Below are 24119 nucleotides of genomic sequence, written 5' to 3'. Positions count from 1 at the left end.
ATAAGGAAAAATTACCAAGCCTTATTCTTGAGAGAAATGATCAAGTTGTAAAGCAATGTGTATAGTATGACCTCTTCATATAACAAATTTGTAAAACCCACACTTATTAAAAAGCTGTGCTATACACGTGTACATACATGTATGTATGTGTGTGTGTGTGTTCAGGTATTATTCATACAATTTAAGATTTTTAAAGATAGTCAAAAATGCAATAAAATTGATAAACACATGGAAGTATCTGGAAGAATGCACTCTATAATTATTACCTCTGAGGATTAAGAAAAGAGCAAGAGGGTTCTTGGTTTTATACATACACACACAAACACACATGCACAAATATATATGAACGTGCATATTATAAACATGTAATTTTGCAGTATAAAAATATTGTATGGTGCAGAGGGGTTAGGGTGAGATAGAGAGGGTGAAGGAATGCCAGGAGAAATTAACCAAACGACAATGATTATGGGTGTTTTACACATTATTCTCAAGAGTTTTATAAGTTAAACAAAAAAAATAAGCATATAAATTATGTAGTAATCATTAAACCAAAAATAATTGATATAATCTTTGGAGAATACATATTTCCTTCAAATATCAGTGTATCATTTATAAAGATCCATTATATCTGAAGCCATGAAGAAAATCTCATTAACTCAAAAGCAGAAATTATCCTTCAGGTCACATTTTCTATACAGAATGAATCTAGAAATTGGCAATAAAAGCATAAACTGAAGAAAGTAAAGGAGTGCATTTGATAAAAAATGGTAAGCACTATTCTAAAAGCAACAATGACAAATAGAATCTGGGTCAAAGAGGAAATAAAAATTGCAACTGCACATTACAGAGGGAAAAAAAACAAGATAGCAACAACACTATCTTTCAAAACTAATGAGATGTAGTCAAAACTATTACTTAGAAGAAAATGTATAGATTTGAAGCTTTTCTTATAAAGTCAAAAGTAATTAAAGTAGACTATTCGTTTCAAGAAGCTAGGGAAAAGCAACAAAATAAACTTTAAAATAAGAATAACACAACAAAGATAAGAGCAGATATTAATGATTTTTTTAAAAAAGGAAAAAATTATATGTTTATCCATGAGTTGTTTGTTGACCAGAAGACTGAAAGAATCCTTTGTGAGGAAGATTCAGGGAAATAAAGTGTGCACATACATGCAGACACACAGAATCAAGGTAACACATCACACATACATTTTGAATGAGAAAAAATAATTACAAAGGATTATTAAAAAGCATGTACAACCTATTACAATAAGCAAAAATGTTCCCAAAATGTATGATTTTTTTAGGCAAATATACACTACAAAAACTCAAGAAAAGTTGTAATACTTTAGTAAGCCAATAACCATCACTGTTATTAGAAACAGTTATTCAGAAATGACACACCTACATGGTACCATGCATCAACAGGTTCATGGACAAGTTCTTCAAGAAAAACATAATTCCTGTGTTAAATCTAATACTTTAAGAAAAAATTCCTAATTATGTAAATAAGCTAAAGTAAACCTGCTACCACAACTTAACACAGCACTCTTCACCAAAACTTATTACGGAATAGTATTTTTGAATATAGAAACAAAAATTCTAAATAAAGTATAAGCATATTAAACCCAAGAGTAAATTAAACTATAAGTTCATCAAAATAGATTAATACAAAATAAATACAGAAAAAAGTATTAATTGTTTTCCCAATACACTAGCAATAAATTTTGAAATTTAAGGAGATAAGATAACAGCCATAATATTAAAAAACATTTCTCTTACTCAAAGAAAATGTTTTTAAGTCTGTGAGGCCAATAGAAAGAGAATCTTTTAAAACTCAAAATTGTAAAAGTCCTGCCAACTAAACAGACACAATATAGTGACTTGGACAGTTTAATATTGTGAAATAGTTTTAATTCTCACTGAATTAATCCCAACAGGCTATTTTTGAAAATTGGACAAGATGAGCCTATAGCTCACCTGAAAGAATATCTAAGAACAACCATGAATCTTTTATAATAGATGAATAAGAAGGTACAATAATAAAAACAGGTGTTAGACAATCATACCAGTGAATAGAGCTGAAAAGACCATAAAAAATACAAGTGTGTAACTGAAGATGTCATTTCAAAACAATAAGATGACATCAAAATTAAATTTCAGATAAAGATCTGAATTGAACATGAAACTATAAATGTTCGAGAAAGAATTCAGAGAAATATTTATATTATTATAACTGGAGAAGATCTTTCTAAGCAAGAAACATCTGAAAACCTCAAAGGTAAGAACTGATAGGCATGGCTATTTAAAGTGTCAATTCTCCTGGATATCAACCAAAAATAAAAAAAACACATTAAAAGTTTGCATTTATGGAACCAAATAGAAAATCCAGAAATAAACCCACAGATTTACGGTCAACTAATCTTTGACAAAGGAGCAAAGAATACTCAATGGAGCAAAGGAAGTTTATTCAACAAATGGTGCTGGGAAAACTGGGTCGCTACATGCAAAAGAATGAAGCTTGACTACTACCTCACACCATGCACAAAAACCAACTCAAAATGGATTAAAGAACTAGACATAAGACCTGAAACCATAAAATATATAGAAGGAAATACAGGTGAAACACTACATGACATATAACTCAGTAACATCTTTAAAGACACATCACCCTAAGCAGTGATAGTGAAGGCAAATATAAACAGCTGGGATTACATCAAATTAAAGAGCTTCTGTACAGCAAGAGACAGTAACCAAAACAAAGAGACACCACACCAATTTGGGAGAAAATTTTTGCACCCAACACTAATGATAAAGAACTGATCACAAAAATCTACAAAGAGCGGAAGAGTCTCAACAAAAACAAAGTAAATAATCCAGTCAAAAAATGAGCAGAAGAGCTAAAAAGGAACTTCTCCAAAGAGGAAATGTGAATGACCAACAGGCATATGAAAAACTGTTCAACATCACTTGTAATCAGGGAAATGCAAATCAAAACTACAATGAGATACCATCTTACAGCAGTGAGAATGGCACAAATTCAAAAAACTAGCAACAACAAATGTTGGCGAGGATGTAGAGAAAAAGGAATTCTCCTGCACTGCTGGTGGGAGTGCAAACTGGTCCAACCACTATGGAAAGCTGTGTGGAGATTCCTCAATCTGCTAAAGATGGAGCTTCCATAAGATCCAGCAATTCCACTCCTAGGTATTTACCCAGAGGACACACAATCATTAATTCCAAAGGGCACCTGCACCCCTATGTTTATAGCAGTACTATTTACAATAGCTAAGCAATGGAAACAACCTAAATGCCCAAAAATAGATGACTGGATCAAGAAAATGTGGTACATATACACAATGGAATATTACTCAGCAATCAAAAAAGATAAACTCATGCCATTTGCAGCAACATGGATGGAGCTGGAAGGGATCATGCTCAGCGAAATAAGCCAGAAAGAAAAAGAAAAATACCAGATGGTCTCACTCATAGCAGGAATTTAGAAAACCTAAATAAGGGACCAGGAAAAAGACTAATTATAATAAAGTAAAAATCAAAATCAACAAGCAACTATAAACCAGAGACACGCTACTGGGGTGGGGAGAGGAGGGATTAGCATCAAAATAAGAGGGATGGGAATTGTATGGAGACTATAACCAAGATTAAAAACCATACATTGTGCAAATATGAAAAATGATGTAAAAATTTATAAAATAAAAAAAAAAGTTTTTACTTATCAGATGGCAAAAACTATAACTCACTATGTTGGTGACATTATGAGAAAATAATCCCTTTATTCAGTAGTGGTAAAAAGTACAAGTGGGCATGAAACTTCAAAGAATAGTTTGTGTGTACAAAAAATTTAAATATGGATTGTTTTGATATATTTCTATTACTAGTAATTTATTCAAAAAAAAATAGTACAATAATGAACAGCACAAGTGTACGCATATTCACTACAGGGTTATTTCTAAGAGTAAAATTTGGAAAAACCCGGAATGTTCATTAATAGGGGTTTGACTAAATGCTGTTGAAGAACAGCATACTATACAATCAACAAAACTGATGTAGAAACATGTCAATTTAACTGGAAAGCTGTTCAAAAGCATATGAAGATTGTTACATGAGAAAAAAAAACAAATTATAAAACAATATAAAGAGAACATAACAATTCCAGATGATTATGTTCCTAAGAATATTTCAAAATACACAGAGCAAAAAAATGACAAAACTGAAAAAAAGAAAGACAAATACAGTTATACTTGAAAACTTCAGTTTTCCTCTCTCAGATACAGAATTAATACTTCACGAAAATCAGAATGGTTAATGAAAATATTAGTAATAATATCAACCAACTCAATCAATTGACATTTATAGAACATACCACCCAAATCGCAGAATATACATGCTTTCTTCTCAAGTACACATTAGCATCACTTACGGAGCTTTATAAAAACATGTGACACAGTGAGGACATGAGGAGAAGCAACTTGGCTTACTTGTTTGTCCCTCTTCCTGGAAGATGACATGGAACTTAGGCCAAAAGATTTCCAGCATTATGAAAAACATCTTTTGTTAAAATGATGTTTCCAGCCTTAGAAGACAGGTCTCCAATAAGGAAGAGCTACTGCCTAGAATTATCTTCTATCCATATCCCTGAGCAAAACCTTCCCTGATCACAACAGCTAGAGGCCCCACAGTCTGCAGAGACATCATTCTAATAGTCTGGAGGACGCAGTCCGTGTCTCCTGCACAGCAGGAAAAATCAATTATCCTTGCTTTCATAAAACGCACGGTGTCTTTCTGCCTTTGGAGGCCTGTGCTTCACATCTCCTTTAACAAAAGTCTTAGTCTGGATGTATGTGGATCAACATGGTGGCGGGGAAACACTGCAAGTAAGATATCCCATTAAAAAAAAGTCAAAAAGAAAAAGAAAAATACCGGATGGTCTCACTCATAGCAGGAATCTAGAAAACTTAAATAAGGGACCAGGAAAATGAATAACTATAAGAAAGTGAAAATCAAAATCAACAAAAAACTATGAACCAGAGACACTTTTAGGGGGGCGGGAGCGGGAGGGGAGGGATTGGGGTCAGAATGGGGGGGCTGCAATTGTATGGGGAATATAACAATAAAATTTATTAAAAAAAAAAGTGGTAGTAAATAGACTAGGAAATTGCATTATTATTACATCAGCACAAGGAAATAGAATTTGCTACTGAGAACTTAAAAGAGCTTTAGCCTGTATTAAAAAAAAAAAAAAAGTTAATAGGGAGGAAAAGCGGCAGGTCCCAGTGAGAACTGGGACACGGAAGATAAATGGGCGACTCCAGCAAACTACCCGAAGAAGAAAGTTGCCATAAAAGAGGACTAGAAGGGAGGAAAGCTCAGAACCCTACTACCCTCTCCCACCCACAAAGTCGGCACTCTCCGACCAACAGAAAGGAGGAAAAAACAAAAAAAACTAAAACAACCAACAAGAACAAACTACTGCATCAAGCAGGACTGTGAGTGGAAAGGAACAATTTCAGCCACCACACCCCGTGAAGTGGAGCTGTGGAGAACCCTGCAGGATTCCTGCAGAGGTGAGCAAACAGCTCCAGGCTCCATTAGAGAAAAACAAAGACTCCCGGAGACCTACAAATGGCCCGGGCCAGGCGGTAAGCTTGTGCGGAAAAGTGGCGCACTTGAAAAGGATACAGATCGAGGCTGCCCAGGTCCCCGAGCCTGCGACCTAGGCTTGTGGGGAGACACACAGGGGCCCTCACTGAGGTGAACGTCCCTCACTGAGTAATCAGAAACCAGGCGCCCGGACACGGGAGAGGGGTGCAAAAGGAGCCATTTCTGCAGACACTGAACCGGGCTACAGCCCACGTCCTGAACCTGAGGGCTTTGGAACTGAGACCCGGGGCACGAAATTCGGGGCGTGGGATCCCCACGACGGTGGCGCACAAGGCAGACACAGCACCCCAAAGCCGTTGAGGCTTTCCCCACCACTCCCACTCTGTTCCCCTGTCCCACGGGGGAAAAAAAACAGCTCCCCAAGGACACTAGGCAAGATCTCTGGCACCACCTAGCCACCAGAAAAAAAAAAAAAATCACCAATACCCCATAGAATAGGAACCTTTCTTCAGTAAAGACTGCTTGAAACCAGCAGAAGGCTCCCTGAGGAGTCAGAGATGAGCTGGGAAGTTCACCCAAGCCAGGCCCCTTCTGGCCAGCAGTCCGAACCCAGAGGGGGAGTGGGCACCCAGGTCTGGGGCAGACCGGGTGTGCGGAAGAGTGTGCTGGTATCCGAATCGCCATTTTAAAATAGGGACCTTTCTTCAATAAAGACTGTTTGAAACCGGCAGAAGGCTCCCGGAGGAGCCAGAGGTGAGCTGGGAAGTTTGCCCATGCCAGTCCCTTCAGTCCAGCAGTCCGAACCCAGAGGGGGAGCGGGCACCCACAGCCAGGGCAGACCAGGCACACGGAAGAGTGTGCCTGTCTCCAAAGCGCCATTTTAGAACAAAGGCCTTTCTTCAATAAAGACTGTTTGAATTTGGCAGAAGGCTCCCCATGGAACCAGAGGAAGAAGGTTTCCTGTGCAGTCAGAGATGAGCTGAAGGCCCCTACAAGCCTGGTCCCACCTGGCAGGAAGTCGGAGCGCAGAGGAGGATCCAGAGATTTGGAACCCAGAGTGCAATCCAGCTGCCCAACCTCCAGGGAAGTCTGTGGAACTTCAAGACACACATTTGTAACGAAACACAGAAGGAGGAGAGATTCTGTGACAGTGACCATTAACATACCAAAGTACCACTGCCTCACTAGACTTCTGGCATAACAGTTTTTGACTCGTTTGGATTGCCAGTTTCTGAAACTCCCGAAAGAACACACAAAAAAGATGCCAGCCAGTACGAAGGGCACAATGTCCCAACACATATGGCAAATTAGAAGACAGGCAGCAGGGAAAAGGAAAACTACAAGGAAAGTAGCAAAGCCTCAGAAAAAAGACACAATAACAACAAAAAAAAAAGACAAAAAAAAAAAAAAAACACCCACCAGCTTACAACTACAGTGACCTGGAAGAACTTCTGAGTCTTCCAGAAAAAGAATTTAAAATTGCCGTGAGGAAAAAACTGATGGAAGTCATTAAGGAAAACAATGCTCAGAAGAATGAAATTGAGTACCTGAAGAGGGAAGCAAAAGAAATGCAGGAGATCAAAGAATTAATGGCAGCGCAAAAGAACTCTGGGAAAACCAATGAAAGCACAATAGATGAAATGGAAGAACAAATAAGTACTCTTGAAAACACAGAAATAAAAAGAACCAAAACAGAAAAGGAAAGAGAAGTATGAAGGAAAAACAATGAAGAAAGACTTTGGGAACTATCTGACTCAAGGAGGAAAGGAAATATAAAAGTTACAGGAATCCGAGAAGGAGAGGAAAGAGAGATAGGAACAGAGAAAATATTCAAGGAAATAATTGAAGAGAACTTCCCAAACGTGAAGAAGGAGCTGAGAATAGATATACAAGAAGCAAGAAGAACACTCAACTTCCATGATGAAAGGAAAAATACAGCAAGACACATAACAGTAAAGCTCCCAAGAATCCAAGACAAGGAAAAAATAATGAAACTGACAAGAGGGAAGAAACAGATAACATTCAAAGGAAAACCAATCAGGCTGACATCAGACTTCTCCGAAGAAACACTACGGGCAAGGAGAGAGTGGAGGGACATAGTCAACAGACTACAAGAAAACAGATGCCAACCAAGAATACTCTATCCCACAAAGCTCTCCTTCCTCTATGAATAAAGAATAAGGACCTTCCCAGACAAACAGAAACTCTGGAATATCATAACAACTAAACCCCCCACTCCAAAAAATACAAGGAGTCCTAAAGCCAGAACCTCAGAGGGACAAATAACAAAAAAAGGAGGCCAAAAAAAAGTTATTAAAATAATAAATAAAATCAAAGGAAAAACAAACACAATGGCAAATACAGATGCTAACATATCAATATTAACTCTAAATGTAAAAGGACTAAACACTTCAATAAAAAGACAGAGAGTTGCAGCCTGGATTAAGAAACAAAACCCAAATTTTGCTGTCTCCAGGAAACACATTTAGCTACAAAAAATAAAAATGACTCAAAGTTAAAGGATGGAAAACAATCCTACAAGCAAATGGATCAAAAAAGAAAGCAGGAACAGCTATACTTATATCAGATAAAACAGATTTCAAACTCAAAAAGGGAAAAAGAGACCCCAACGGTCCCTACATTATGATCAAGGAGACAATACTTCAAGGAGAAATAACACTCTTTAACATATATTCACCAAACGAAGGAGCACCAAAATATATCAGACAACTATTATCATCTTTGAAAACAGACATCAGAGAAAACACATATGTAGTGGGAGACTTCAACACACCACTATCAACAATGGATAGATCAACAAGACAAAAAATAAGTAAAGACACTAAAGCTCTAAATAAGGATCTAGAGGGCTTGGGCTTAACAGACATCAATAGAACACTAAACCCAAAAAAATATGAGTACACATTTTTCTCAAGCACACACGGATCATTCTCCAGGATCGAACACATACTGGAACACAAGACAAACATCAACAGATACACCAAGATTGAAATCATACCAAGCATCTTTTCTGACCATGAAGGCATCAAACTAGAAGTAAACCACAAAAAGAAGGCAAGAAACTATCCTACCTAATAGAGATTGAAACCCACACTACTGGAAGACCACTGGACTAATGAGGAGATCAATGAAGAAATTAAAAAATTCTTTGAATTGAATGACAAGGAGGACACCAATTTCCTAAATGTATGGGATGCAGCAAAAGCAGTAAGAGGAAAATATATAGCAATAGATGCTCACATCAAGAAACAAGAAAGAACTCAAAGAAAAAACCTAATCTCAAAGGTCAAAGATCTAGAAAAAGAACAAAAAACCCCAAAACCAGTAGAAGAAAAGAAATAATAAAAACCAAAGCAGAAATAAATGAAATTGAAACTAAAAAAACAATCCAAAAGATCAATGAAACCAAGAGCTGGTTCTTCAAAAAAAAAAAATCAATAAAATAGACAAAAACCTAGCCAGGCTCACAAAGGAAAAAAAGGAGAAAGCACAAATAAACAGGATCATAAATGAAAGAGAAGAAATCACAATGGACACAGCAGAAATCAAAAGAATAATCAGTAACTACTATGAACAGTTATATGGAAACAAGTTCAATAATCTAGAGGAGATGGACAAACTCCTACAACTCTACAATCACCCAAAGCTAGATAAAGAAGAAATAGAACACCTAAACAGACCAATTACAAGCAGCGAAATTGAAATGGTAATCAAAAACCTCCCCAAAAACAAAAGCCAAGGACCTGATGGATTTACAAATGAATTCTACCAAACATTCAGAGATGAATTAGTGCCTATCCTTCACAAACTCTTCCAAAAAATTGAGAAGGAAGGGACAATACCAAACACATTCTATGAAGCCAACAATACACTAATACCAAAACCGAACAAGGACAACACAAAAAAAGGAAAACTACAGCCAATTTCCCTAATGAACACGGATGCAAAAACTCCTCAATAAAATTTTACCTATCAGAATCCAACAATGTATCCATAAGATAATTCACCACGACCAAGTAGGATTCACTGCAGGGACACAAGGATGGTTCAACATCCGAAAATCAATCAACGTTATCCATCACATCAACAAAAAGAAATATAAAAACCATACGATAATATCAGTACATGCTGAGAAAGCTTTCGACAAAGTGCAACACCCATTCATGATAAAAGCCCTTGAAATTCTTGGGATACAAGGAACATACCTCAACCTCATAAAGGCCATATATGACAAGCCAACAGCTAGTATCATTCCTAATGGTGAAAAGCTGAAAGCATTTCCATTAAGATCTGGAACAAGACAAGGATGTCTACTCTCACCACTGCTTTTCAATATAATACTGGAAGTCCTAGCCAGAGCAATAAGACAAGAGAAAGACATACAAGGAATCCAAATAGAAAAAGAAGTTAAACTATCACTATTTGCAGATGATATGATAATATACATAGAGAACCCCAAAAACTCCACAGAAAAACTAATTCAACTCATCAATCAATTCAGTAAAGTGGCAGGATACAAAATCAACACGCAAAAGTCAGTAGCCTTCCTATAGACAAACAATAAATCTGAAGAAGAAGAAATTAAAAAAAACATCACTTTTAGTATCAAAACAAAAAAAAAATCAAATACTTGAGAATAAATCTAACAAAAGAGGTAAAGGACCTATACAAAGAAAACTATAAAACACTGTTAAAAGAAATAGAAGAAGACACAAAGAAATGGAAAGACGTCCCCTGCTCATGGATTGGAAGAATAAACATTATTAAAATGGCCATCCTACCAAAAGCAATATACAGATTCAATGCTATTCCAATCAAAATTTCAATGTCATTCTTCAAAGAAATAGAACAATTATTGATGAAATTCATATGGAATCACCAAAAACCCCGAATAGCCAAAGCTCTCCTGAAAAAAAAAGAGAGAGAAGGGAATGGAGGCATCACACTCCCAGACTTCAAACTATACTACAAAGCCATAATTATCAAAACTGCATGGTATTGGAACAAGAACAGACACACAGCCCAATGGAATCGAATAGAAAATCCAGAAATAAACCCACAGAATTATAGTGAACTAATCTTTGAAAAAGGAGCAAAGACTATGCATTGGAGCAAAGAAAGTTTGTTCAATAAATGGTGCTGGGAAAACTGGGTCGCTACATACAAAAGAATGAAGCTTGACCACTATCTCACACCATGCACAAAAACCAACTCAAAATGGATTAAAGAACTAGACATAAGACCGGAAACCATAAAATACATAGAAGGAAATACAGGTGAAACACTATGATATGCATATCAAAGACATCTTTAGAGTCACATCACCCAAAGCAGTGATAGTGAAGGCAAAGATAAACAGCTGGGACTACATCAACTTAAAGAGCTTCTGCACAGCAAAAGAGACAATAACGAAAACAAAGAGAAACCCCACCGACTGGGAGAACATTTTTGCACACAACACTAATGATAAAGGACTGATCACAAAAATCTGCAAAGAGCCGATGAGACTCAACAAAAGCAAAGAAAATAATCCTGTCAAAAAATGGGCAGAAGAGCTAAAAAGAAACTTCTCTGAAGAGGAAATGCAAATGGCCAACAGGCATATGAAAAAATGTTCAACATCACTTGTACTCAGGGAAATGCAAATCAAAACTACCATGAGATACCATCTTACACCAGTGAGAATGGCACATATTAAAAAAAACTAGCAACAACAAATGTTGGCGAGGTTGTGGAGAAAAAGGAACTCTCCTGCACTGTTGGTGGGAGTGCAAACTGGTCCAACCACTATGGAGAGCTGTGTGGAGATTTCTGGACCTACTAAACATAGAGCTTCCATATGATCCAGCAATTCCACTCCTAGGTATTTACCCAAAGGACACAGAAACATCAATTCCAAAGAGCATCTACACCCCTATGTTTATAGCAGCACTGTTTACAATAGCTAAGCTTTGGAAACAACCCAAATGCCCAAAAATAGATGACTGGATCAAGAAGATGTGGTACATATACTCCATGGAATATTACTCAGCATTCAAAAAAGATAAACACATGCAATTTGCAGCAACATGGATGGAGCTGGAAGGGATCATGCTCAGCGAAATAAGCCAGAAAGAAAAAGAAAAATACTGGATGGTCTCACTCATAGCAGGAATCTAGAATACTTAAATAAGGGACCAGGAAAAAAGAATAACTATACGAAAGAAATAACCAAAGTCAACAAACAACTATGAATCAGAGACACTCTATGGGGCTGGGGGGCGGGGAAAGGAGGGCTTGGGGTCAAAATAAGGGGTAATTGTATGGGAAACATAAAAAATACAATTTAAATTAAAAAAATACTATCTAAAAAAAAAATGTGAGCCTGGGCCACACACCCACATTTCTAATTTGGTAAGTGTGAGATGGGACCTTGGCATCTGTGAATCTATGATCTGTGCACTAGAACATACCTACTGGTACACTTTTATTTTAAAAACTAACCACCCTGAAGAAAAAATTTATTAAATTTTATTTTATTTTTAAAAATTGATTTTATTCTAATAAAATACACATGAATGTTAACAGTAGTTGTGGGTTTTGGGATCACAGGTTATTTTAATTTCTTACTTTGCTGTAATAAATGTCAATTTTTATGCAATAAAAATTACAAGAAAAGAGTTAAAAAATACTCAGTTCATCATTCTAGCTAGTGAAGATATTTAATCTGTTACCCACTGATTTCCTATCCTTATTCCCGATTTCATTCCATCTGTGAATCTGATGTGATTTTCTTGTTCTTCTACATTGCCAATGAGAATACTGATTAGAACAAAGTCCCCTGGCAGTCCACTAGAAACCTCATTCTAATTTGGTAATGATTAAAAATCTTTGGGATCAATTTTACTTATTTAAGATCTTCTAGACATGATTCTTCCCATCTATGTTTGTGCGTGGGAGGAAGAGTTCTCTAGAAAAATGCCTGGGACCCTGGGTTTGCACAAACACAGAGCTTCCTCAAGGTGGAACCGGGGCATCCTGGGCTCCCAAAGTCAGACAGGGTCAGGATGGACAAGGATGCACTGACCACCCTGAAGATTCTCATCATCCACAAGTAGGCAAGCCAAGCTGCTCTTTAGGCTCACAGATGATACTTTGATCCAGAACTTGCAGCAACAAAAGGTGTTGCCTTTAAGGTAAAAACAATTTCAGTGGATGGAAATCAGGCTAAACTTGAAATATGGAATACTGCTGGCCAAGAGATGTTCAGAATATTAACTACCAGCTACTAGAGAGGTGCATAGGATGTTATATTAGTTAATGATGTCACAAGAGTTATACCAGATTACTGGCTAGATATATTCAAAATATACTTGCATGAGAAATGACAGAGTAAACATGTTAGTAGGAAACAAAGTGGATATGGAAACTCGTAAAGTTGATAGAAATGGAGGCCTTGAATTTGCTCAAAAGCTTTGCAGTTTTATTTACAGAGGCAAGTGCAAAAACCTGTATGATATACAGGTTGCCTTTTGTGGAGCTTATTGAAAAGATCATTCAGACTCCTGGACTGAGGATAAGTGAGAGCCAGAATAAAGAAGTCAAACTGTCACACAAGGAAGTCATGGAAAAGCCTGTCATGGTTATTTTTCTGTTATAAACACTAAGAAACTCCACCTCTTGCATATTTCATCAGTTAGTGACATCTTTCCGTACATAAGTTCTTTAACTGCTATTTTAGGGACTTTGCACATTGCACAAATTTGTTTTGTATCATGACATTACATATTTGCAAGAAATCCCACTCATGGGCTTTCCTAGGTAAAACTTTACAGTAAGCATGCAGTTTGCCGTCCACAGTTTTTCACATAACAGAAAATAGGTGTACCTTTTTTGGTACATTTGATTTTATGATTTACATTTATCTAGTGATTTCTTAAAAAATAAAAACACAAAAAATAAAATAAATAAATAAAAAATAAAAACACTTCTTGGGGCTTCCCAGGTGGCACAAGGAGTTAAGCATAGTACTGTGAATCTATCCACAGCCTCTGCAGCATGAGTTCGATCCCCGGCCAGCCAGAGAGGTGACCCACCTGGCGCAGCAGACCTCTCCCGACTCGCTCACTGCTCCCCTCGGCAGTGTATTTCAGTCGGTCTGCCTATTCTGTTCCCCACTCTGTCTCTGGTGAATCCTCTCATCCCCCTGCACCTCTGGCATGTACCCCAGTTCATGTATGCATAAATAAATTTTATTTAAAAAATAAAATAAAAAAACACTTTTCCAGTATATATTGAGACACTATCTACTTTTGATCTCCATTTCGTTTTAAATGCTCCTATCAATTACTGAATTAACTGGTACGTAGAACTCCTAGAACCACTGCAAATATACAGGTGTCATCAAACTTGGCAAATTTCCTTGCAGGAATAACAAAAAGCATGATATTCCACAGCTTTTCTAGGATGTTTGCTGGCATTCTCTTTCAATAACTAAGCAAAATTCTCATTATAGAATGTAGTCCATGCCAATTTGTAATTAAATCTGTATTTGTTCTGATGACATTTCTAAAGTATCATTTGCATGTTAAAGAAGTTTTGTCTTTTGAGGTAACATTGGTTTATGCCACTGTTTGTGTTTTACAAGCATAGGATCTCCCCCTTCAAGTGGTGTTACCGCATGGTGCCTATCACCCAAACTCCAATAATTCTACTCTTTTAATTTGTTTTAATGATAGCTGAGTTGCCTAACTGGAGTTTTAATCCTGTGATATATATATTGAATTCATGACCTCTTGTGCAACATTTTTTTTAATGTGGTGTTTGGCAGAATAGCAGTAAGGTCCGCCCCTCCCCCCATTTTGGTTTCAGAAGGACATGAAAAGTGTGTTTATGTAACTCATGTTGCACTTACCACTTTTAAAAGTAATACCTTTTCCTATAAATGTTGGTGGTGTTTTTCCAGGTATGTCAATTGTAGTTTGTGAGACATTTACGAATATCTGTTATCTTGTAACTTCCATGAATGGCTAGTTGATAATAAAAAAAACTATTTGTTTGGAGGGTTGGGGAAAAAAAACAGTAAATGACAGTTTGAAAAAGGCATATTGCTTCCACATTTTAATGTATGTGGGGAAAACAGTGGTGCAATAAAAATCTTGATAATTCACTGTAACAAGTAGCCAATAGTTTAGCAAAAGCAACTCGTATAGGCTAATAAATCTCACAGTATTCAATTTTCTGACCTCTTGTTATTGTACATTGCATTTTTTCCATTCATGTTATTTAATTTCCATTGATCTCTGCTAACTTCACCCCCAATAAGTAATTTTTCCTTTCAGGTTGTCAATACACCACCTCTCAGTAAGTTTCTGATACTGATTTCTGAGCTGTTTGTTCTTTGTATACAATTGCAAATGATAAACATTCTTATGGGTCAAAAAACAAATACATAATAAATAATAACTACCAAAATTCTACTCTTATCTAATTTTTACTATCCTTCATCATTTCCATAAGAGACACTTTCATGCTTTGCTGAAGTCCAGACATACCACATCTACCACATTTCTCTGGTCTATCGATCTAAAATGATTCTGAACCTCTTCTCTGGTACTTAATAAAAGATAATAAACTATATGGCTTATTCTTTCCAATTACACTGTTTAGGACTTTGGTAGACATAGACCATGCCTGATATTTTCTTACAAAGTTCACAGCAATTTATTCAATTCCATTCATTCCACAGCAAATATTTATTGATACCCTACTATGTGCCAGCTACTATTCTGGGCTATCTTTCTTAGTGTAAAGTGACAATTAAATATTCACAACAGTAATTCCTCAGTATCCAACCATGCATAAAGAGCTACCTGCCTTATGTGGTGCCATACTATCTTTCTATACCAATCCCATCGAAAGCTTGAAAGACTTTGTCACTCACTCTTATCCAAATCACTAAATAAACGATTACAAGATGTTAAGAATAATTAAACTACAATAGCATCATTCCCTTTTCTAGAAATAACCTCTCCTTCCACTAGGTTTGCACAGTATCTTATTTATAACATTCTTACAGTATTAAGTATATTCTACTTTGTATTATACTTATCTGTCTGCATGTCTTAAGTTGCCCCCTAGGTCATAAGCTTGTTGAGAGGAGGAACTATGGTTCATTCATCTCTGTATGCTCAGTAGATTTTTACCAAATTTGCACCTGGAAATGCTAAATGAATAACCAATAAAAAGAACAGCAGCTCCTAGGGAAGCAACTGTCCCCCTTACCTGCACCTCCACCAACCAGTCCACAAGAATGGCCCTCATGTCACTGCTGATGTCAGTCTGCCTGGTCATGTATTTTGTAAGTATGAACTCCTCCTGTCAGAGATTAAGAAAAAAATGTTAAAGTACACTCTTATTGTAGTTAAAAAAGTGTAACTTGGGAGAAAAGTTTACAGCTGATATCTCAGGGAAAAAATGTAATTTAACATAATTAACTTTTTCATAGTTCATAGTTCTTCATAGTTCATACTATTTTCAGCTGGTATCAAACAGGGGCAGATCAAAGTCTCCTTTTCAGATAAGTTTCCGGGAAATGGATAGACATGTGATTTGAGTGTCAGGGTGGATAATGAGGAATCCAGGGGGAATATGGAATATAGGCAGGAAAATATTTAAGGCTTATATATGAATACCAAAGAGGTCCTGTCCCTTCTTTGCAATTCAATCTAAAGCACAATCCCAGGCAACACATAGTGGGGCTTTTCAAACTTTAGCATGCATGTGTACCACCTAGGAATCTTTTAAATTCACATTTTAATTAGGAAGGTCTGGGGTGGGGCAATGTTTCTGCTTTCTAAAGCAATCCAAAGTGAAACTGCTATAAGTTTAGTATAACAAAATTATCTCTTACTTCTTCCAAGGCATACTAGGAAAAAAAAAAATGTGACCCTGCAGTTATCAATAACTATGTCTCTATAGCAAAGATGAGATATTCATCTCCCATCTTCTGCAGAGCCTGCTAAAATTCTAGTTAGAAGATAATCTTGGTCCCATGTGTTCTATTCAGAGACACAGGAAGAAAATTTGGAGAGAGTATTAGTGGTAAATAAGACTGGAAGATTTCAAAGAAAGAAAATTTCGCCAGGTTAGAGCTAAAACAAAGGTTTGATTTTACATAACAGAAACATGCAAAGAGAACGGAAAAGATCTCTAAGAGCAGTCACTGAGAAAGACTACTTGACCATTTCTGTGTCTAAGACTGTCTCCTCAGCAATTAGAAGTTCAGGTTAATGGTTTTCAAGTTAATCAGACATGAATACAAATCCCAACTCTACCACACACAAGCTCTTTGACTCTGGACAATTTCCCCAGTCCAATAAAGAGAGACAACAGTATCTACCACCATGAAGTTATTTGGCGAATTAAGCAAGATAATGTCTAAAAGGCCTTAGCACAATGTCTAAGTCATCATAACCTATCAGTAGATGTCAGTGGTTATGCTATTATTGCTATTTTCATCATCTTATTACCTCCCCTTTCAATTTGCTTTTGAAGGATAGAGAAATAAGAATTGGACATCACTCCCCCAGCCCCCAATCACCAACACACTACACACCTCTCTCTCCTTCATGTAACTGAAGATATCTTTGGCATATACTGAGCTGAAAAGTGGATTATTGCGGTCCTCCACGTCAATATCCACCAGTTGAGTCATCTGCTTGGAAATCAACAAAAAGACGTATCAGATGACTCATTTCTTCCCATGTTCCTCTTCTGTTAAGATTCCTCAAAGCCTGGGCATTCATAAAGCAGGATATGGCATGATATCCTGGGCCATTATGGAGCACTCCTTGGCCCTATAATCCTCATACTGCCAAGTGACCAAGAAATGCTTAGTCCTCCTTCATAGCTGCCTGTTCTGCCCTAGGAACCAGGCACCATTTTTACAGGTAGGTTGAAGACTCCAAGAAAGACACTCTTATACTATTTCAGCTTGTATTATCACTATTTCACCTGTCTTCTATGATGCCTTGTTATTTCCCAATGCTTTGATTTGGTTCTTGGTAGCCTTTTCCTCCCTTCTATTCCTTTACCCAGGTTGCTTTGCCTACAAGAGGATTTCTCCTTCTGTTTTCCAATCATATCCCTACATTCTTCCAATTTACAATTTAAAGAGCAAATTCTTTAGAGCATGCCTCTGTGAATTTTACCCACCTTTGACCAAAGTCCCCTGTAATGCAGATACAAATACTAAGGCAATTTCCCCAGAGAAATTATCTAATCAGTATCACAAAGTCCAAATACATATACCCAGCATTCCAGACCCTTGTGAGTATTCTTGAAATACTTTCTAATTGATTGGTTTTATCATTATTCCAACCAGAAATTAGTCAAGAGAGTCTATAAAGACAACTTGATTTATTACAGTTCCTCATATAAGGCCCAACAAAAACTTTGTGCTAACAACTACCCCCAATATAACAAAGAACACTTCATCTACTTTAAGAGGAAAGAGCAGAATACCTCTTCCCGTGATTTCTCGCCCTGAGATGAGAAAGGTTTATTGGAACTGGATTCACAAGCACTGGTCTTGTTGGCAGTGCTGAACTTGCCTACACTGGATATGATGGCAGCACTGTATTTGCTTGTTCCTGGTTGAAGGGTAGTGCTAGGGACATGTAGGCCAGTCTCAAGTTGGTGGCTCAATAAACCTTTCAGAAAGGTATCTGGCACCTTGAAAAGGGCTTTCTTTTCACTGCTGGGCTTCTCCTGCAAGGCCAATGACTCCTTCAGTTTAACCTCCTCTTCAATTGTGAGTTTCTCCTGCAAAGCCCAGGGCTCTCTGAAGGTCTCCTTCTCACTGCTGACCTCCTTCTGCCTACCCAAGGGTTCCTTCAGATCAGTCTTCTGTTTGATGCTAGGCTTCACCTTCAAGGCCAAGGACTCCTTGAAGAGGGCACCCTTCTCAGGGCCTGGCTTCTCCTGTAAGGTCAGGGGGTGCTTAATATGGGACTCCTCTTCATTGGCGATGATCTCTTGTAAGGCCTCTCTTTTCTCCTCCTCCGGAGAAGTAGGCTTCTTTTCAAAAGATAATTGCCTCTCTCTGTTTTCTGCCTCCTCAGCAGAAAGCTCCTCCTTCAGAACCAGTAGTTTCTTACAGAGGGATTCCTCTTCAGTGGTGCTTTTCTCCTGCAAAGCCAATAGCTTCTCCACAGAGACCTCTTCAGTATCAATCTTCTGCAAGCCCAAACCCATCCAGAAAAGGGACTTGTCTTCATTAGCAGGTTTTACTGGCAATGAAAATGACTCCTGAAAATGGATATCCTCCTTGGTGGTAGGCTTCTCCTCCAAGGTCAACGGTTCCTTAATAAATGATTCTTCTTTAGTGGTGGTCTCCTCCTGCAAGATCAAAGGCTTTTTTAAGAGGGATACCTCCTGCAGAGTGGTGTGCTCCTCCTTCAACACAGACAGATCCTGAAGGACAAACTCCTCTTCAGTTGTAGGCTTTTTCTTAAAGTGCAACAGCTTGTCACAAAGTGACTTCTCTTCAGAGGCAGTCTTCTCTAAGTAGAAAATCTTCCCCTGAGTGATTTCCTTCTTTAAAGATAATGCCTTGGTAAGGGCTGCCTCCTCAGTTGAAGACTTCTTCCTAAATGATGCTGGCTCCACAAAGAGGGAATCCTTATCTTTGCCAAATCTATCTGACAGTTCCTGGCAAACAGACATCATCATTTGAGTGGCACACTTTTTCTTTAAAGATAACTGTTCCTTGGTGGAGACTGACTCACTTGTGGTATGTTTCTCTTCAAAGGAAACAGGAACCACAGGAGATTCATCTTCAGTGTCAATACTCATCCCCTGCAATGCCCCTGGCTTCTTTAAGAGGGGCACCTCCCCCTGGTTGGTGTGCATCTCTTGCACCATCGGTGGTTCTTGGGAAAGAGACTTCTCAGTGGTAGGCTTTCTCTCAAAGGACAATGGTTCCTTAATGAGTGACTTGTCTTTAGAGGTGGCCTTCTGCAATACTAGTGGCTTCTTCACATAGATCATCTTCCCCTGAGTGACACACTTCTTTAAAGATAAAAACGTCTTGATGGGGCTTATTTTCTTCATTTTAGGTTTCTTTAAAGATAAAAGTGTCTTGGTGGGGCTTGTTTTCTCCATTTTAGGTTTCTTCCTAAAGGTCACTGGCTCCATAAAGACAGGATCCTCTTGAACACTGATGTCCTGCAAGGCCAACTCCTCACCCTGGCAGGACTGCTTCCCCTGATACGTGCACACCTTATTTAAGGGTAATGTGCTCTTGGTCATGGCTGCTTCCTCAGTTTTATGCTTCTTCCCAAAGGTCATTGAATCTAAAACAGATGTACCAACATGGTCAGTCTCTTTCAGCAAGGATAGTGGCTTCTCTGAGAGGGGGACCTCCCCTGGATTTACACACTTCTTTAAGGACAACAACCTCTTGATGAGAGCTGTCTCCTCAGCAGTGAATTCCTCTTTTGAAACTAATGGCTTTTTGGAAAAAGATAACTCCTCAGTCATGGGAGTTTCAGAGATGGCAGATATTGCTGGAGTGAGTGACTTCTCTTTGCTTGGTACCATAGTGGTGGTAGTAATTGATTCTGGTGAGGGTTCCAGCTTACACCTGTTAAAAAAAAAAATGCCTGAATACGTATAATGTAATTCCTAGAGTCCTTAATTGCCATTTTAATTTGTTGCTACAAAAGACAGGGAAAGGGCTTCAACTCCAGGAAAGAGGTTAGATGGTAAAAGTCAATGAATAGTGAACCAAATAATTAGTTCATTATATAGTTCCTATGACTTAGGTCCCCACACTTTCCTGAAAATTTCCCCCTTGAAACCCATGTTATGCTTTCTCATATGTACATATATCAGTCTCCCTCACTAGCTGCATTTATTCATCTTTGCCTATTAGCCCTAAGCATGTGGTAAAATGTAGGTTGAATTTAATGTTGTTTAAAAGCTTATAAGAGCAACTTATCAGCAGATTATGAAAGTTTATAAGAGAAAGGTGGACTGGCACTTAATATTGATGGTGTCTAACCACATTCCCTTCACCCTAGGCTATTCATGACATGATTTCCCAGTGAAGGTAATAAAGCTATCAAAATAGAAATGTGTTCATATGTATCCAATCCATCAAATATGATCACAAATAAGAGAGGGGAATGAAATCAAATACAATCATAGGTCTAAACTAAAATTAAATGCCTCCAAAGAGCTAGATATCATTTTTGTGCTAATATAAAGTGTGCTGAATAAACATAACCACAAAGGTATATCCAAAACAGAAAGCAGATTGGTAGTTGGCTGGGAAGGAGAAGGGATTGCCAATGGGTACAATTTTCTTTGGGGGATGTTAAAAAAGTTCTAATGGCTATACAACTGTATGGCTATAATTTTTAAAACCTGAACTGTAAAAAAAATAAAATAAAAAGAGTGAATGCCTCAAAAGATTCTACCTTAAAAAGAAAAATACCGGATGGTCTCACTCATAGCAGGAATCTAGAATACTTAAATAAGGGACCAGGAAAATGAATATAAGAAAGTGAAAATCAAAATCAACAAAAACTATGAACCAGAGACACTTTTTGGGGGGTGGGGGGCGGGAGGGGAGAGATTGGGGTCAGAATGGGGGGGTTGCAATTGTATGGGGAATATAAAAATAAAATTTATTATTTAAAAAAAAAAAGATTCTACCTTACCAGAACAGTTGCAGGTCCCTCCTGATTACAACTTAGAGAGGTGGTTTTCAGATAGTTTAGTTATGATAAAAAATATGCATTCTGAAGCTAGACTACCTAGATTCAAATCCTGGCTACTACACTTACTGGCTGAGTGACCTTGGGCATGTTAACTCTCTGTGCTTAAGCTTTTTTATCTATAAAATAGGTAAATATTTTATACAATAGACTCTTTGTATTATAAAATATATATATATTTTATACAGTGGACTTTGTGCAAAGATTCTTTATGAAACACTTAAAAGAAATAGTTGTTTGAAACAATTACATGCCAATAAATCAGATCATTTAACTGAAATAGACAATTTCCAATAAAGACACAAACTACCACAACTTACTCAAAAAGAAAACAGAAAATCTGAGTAAACTATAACAAGCAAAGGCAATGAATTAATAATCCAAAACTACCTACAAAGAAAAGTTCAGACCCAATGGCTTCATTGCTGAATTCTACCAAAACATTTAAAGAAGAATTAATAATAGTTTTTCATGAACTCTCTCAAGAAATAGAAAAGGTAAGAATAGTTCCCTACTCATTCTGAGGCCAACATTATCTCTTACCAAAAACAAAAACCTAACAAGAAAAGTTCAGTCTGAAAACTCTTATGAATACAGATGCAAAAATCTTCCACAAAATACTGGTGAACCAAATCCGGCAACGTATAAAAGGACTATACAACATGACCAAGTGGGACTCATCCCAGAAGTGCAAGGATAGTTAACATTCAAAAACCAAACCATGTACCACAGCACATTAATGGAATAAAACCCAAAAGCCACATGATCATCTCAGTAGATCCAGAAAAAGCATCTGACAAAGTAGAATATCATGACAAAAAGCACTCAACAAACTAGGAATAGATTCCTCAACTTGATAAAGGGCATATACCAAAAAAAACTAAAGCTGACACTATAATTAATGGTAAAAGACTGATGATGTCTCTCTAAGATCAGGGAGAAGACAAAGATGTGTAACTCTTTTTTAAAAAAAAATGTTTATTTATTCATGCATACAAGAACCGGGGTACAGGCCAGAATTGTGGGAAGGTGAGAGGATTCACCAGAGAGAGAGCAGGGAACAGAACGGGTAGATTGACCCAAATAACACTGCTGAGGGGAGCAGCGGACAAGACAGGAGAGGTCTGCCACACCATGTGGGCATCTTCCCAGCTGGCTGGGATTGAACCTACTCTGCAGAGGCTACAGACAGCTTCACAGTGCTGCGCTCAACCGCCTGCACCACCGGGGAGGTCCAAGATGTGTAACTCTTAACTCTTCTATTCAACAAAGTACTGAAGGTTCTACCCAGGGCAATTAGGCAACAAAATAAAATAAAAGGCATTCAGATTGGGAGGAAAGAAGTAAAACTATCTGTATTAGCAGGTAACAAGATCCAAAACACAGAAAATACTAAGCAATCCACATGACAACTACTAGAACTATATACAAGTTCAGCAAGGTCCTATGAATAAGATCAATATACAAAAATCAAATGTATTTCTATATCCTCACAATAAACAATATGAAAATGAAATTAAGAAAACAATTTTTTTACAACAGTATCAAGAAGGACAAAACATTTTGAAATTAAAGGTCTAAATAAATGGAAAGATGTCCCATGTTCATGGATTGTTAAAATGACAAAACTCCCCAAATTGACTTACAAAATAAGCATATTTACAGTGAATTGATTTTTGACAAGGATGCCAAGACAATTAATTGAATGGAGAAAAATTAGTCTTTTCAACAGTGTCAGAACAACTGTATCCACATGCAAAATAGAGAAGTTAGACTCCTAATACCTACCACCAACAAAAATTAACTCAAAATGATCAAAAACCTAACTTAAGAGCTCAAAATTTTAAACTTAAAAGTAAATTTTTGTAACCTTGTATTTAGCAATGATTTCTTAGCTATGATACTAAAAGTGAAAATTTATTCCCAAAATTATATAGTTCTGCAAACGAATGGCAATTCAACAAAATTTGATTAAAAAAGAAAAATAAATTGGACTTCATCAAAACTAAAACTTTTATGTCTCAAAGGACACCACCAAGAAAGTGAAAAGCCACAGAATTGATAAAAATATGTGCAAATTGTGACAATTGGATGCAACTGGAGGCAATTATGCTAAGCGAAGTAAGTCAGAAAGAAAAAGATGGGCTTCCCCAGTGGCGCAGTGGTTGAGCGCTGGGTTGTGAAGCTGCCCGCAGCCTCCGCAGCGCTGGTTTGATCCCCGGCCACCAGGTGAGGGTCTGGTGTACTTCGACAGTGCACCTGCTCTGCTTTACACTCTGACTCTGGTGAATTCTCTCACCCTCCCGCGCTTCTGACTGTACCCAGTGCTTGTATAAATAAATTAATTTAAAAAAAAGAAAGAGAAAGATAAATACTGGGTGGCTTCCTTACATGTGGAATATAGACCAACAAAACAAAGGGTCAGTGGAGCCAAACCAAATTAACAAACCCTAGAAATCTGACTGCAGAACTGAGGCTACCAGAAGAGAGGAGGGAGTACAAAGAACAAAGTTGGGAGGGAGCACGATGGACTAAGGTGGAGGACCATGGGGGCTTTGGTGGTGGGTGTGATGTAGTAATAATACCTGAAGGGGGAAATCCTATACCTCTAAATCACAATGTTGTAATTCAATGTTACCTCAATCAAAAATTTATTTTAATTTTCTCAGTTTTTGTCACCAGATTTTATGGCTCAAATTTCCTCTTGAAC

At 37.4% G+C, this 24119-nt stretch overlaps 1 protein-coding gene and 1 pseudogene across 2 annotated transcripts in view; one reads left to right on the top strand and one right to left on the bottom strand.

The window, feature by feature from the left end:
* Nucleotides 1-24119, bottom strand: part of CCNB3 (cyclin B3) — a gene marked incomplete at both ends in the record, with an annotated part of 49056 nt that overhangs the window by 12069 nt on the left and 12868 nt on the right. The window contains 3 exons of the mRNA XM_084258913.1: nt 15909-16001; nt 17242-17340; nt 18150-20271. Coding sequence (XP_084115039.1) covers nt 15909-16001; nt 17242-17340; nt 18150-20271 — 2314 coding nt within the window. The remainder of the gene's footprint in view (nt 1-15908; nt 16002-17241; nt 17341-18149; nt 20272-24119) is intronic.
* Nucleotides 12692-13403, top strand: LOC311186931 (ras-related protein Rab-18-like; annotated as a pseudogene). The gene has a single exon. The product of its transcript is annotated as a ras-related protein Rab-18-like (transcript).

This window comes from Talpa europaea (assembly GCF_964194135.1).
Source record: "Talpa europaea genome assembly, chromosome: X".
Lineage (NCBI taxonomy): Eukaryota > Metazoa > Chordata > Mammalia > Eulipotyphla > Talpidae > Talpa > Talpa europaea.
This window is presented reverse-complemented; position numbering and strand designations above follow the sequence as displayed.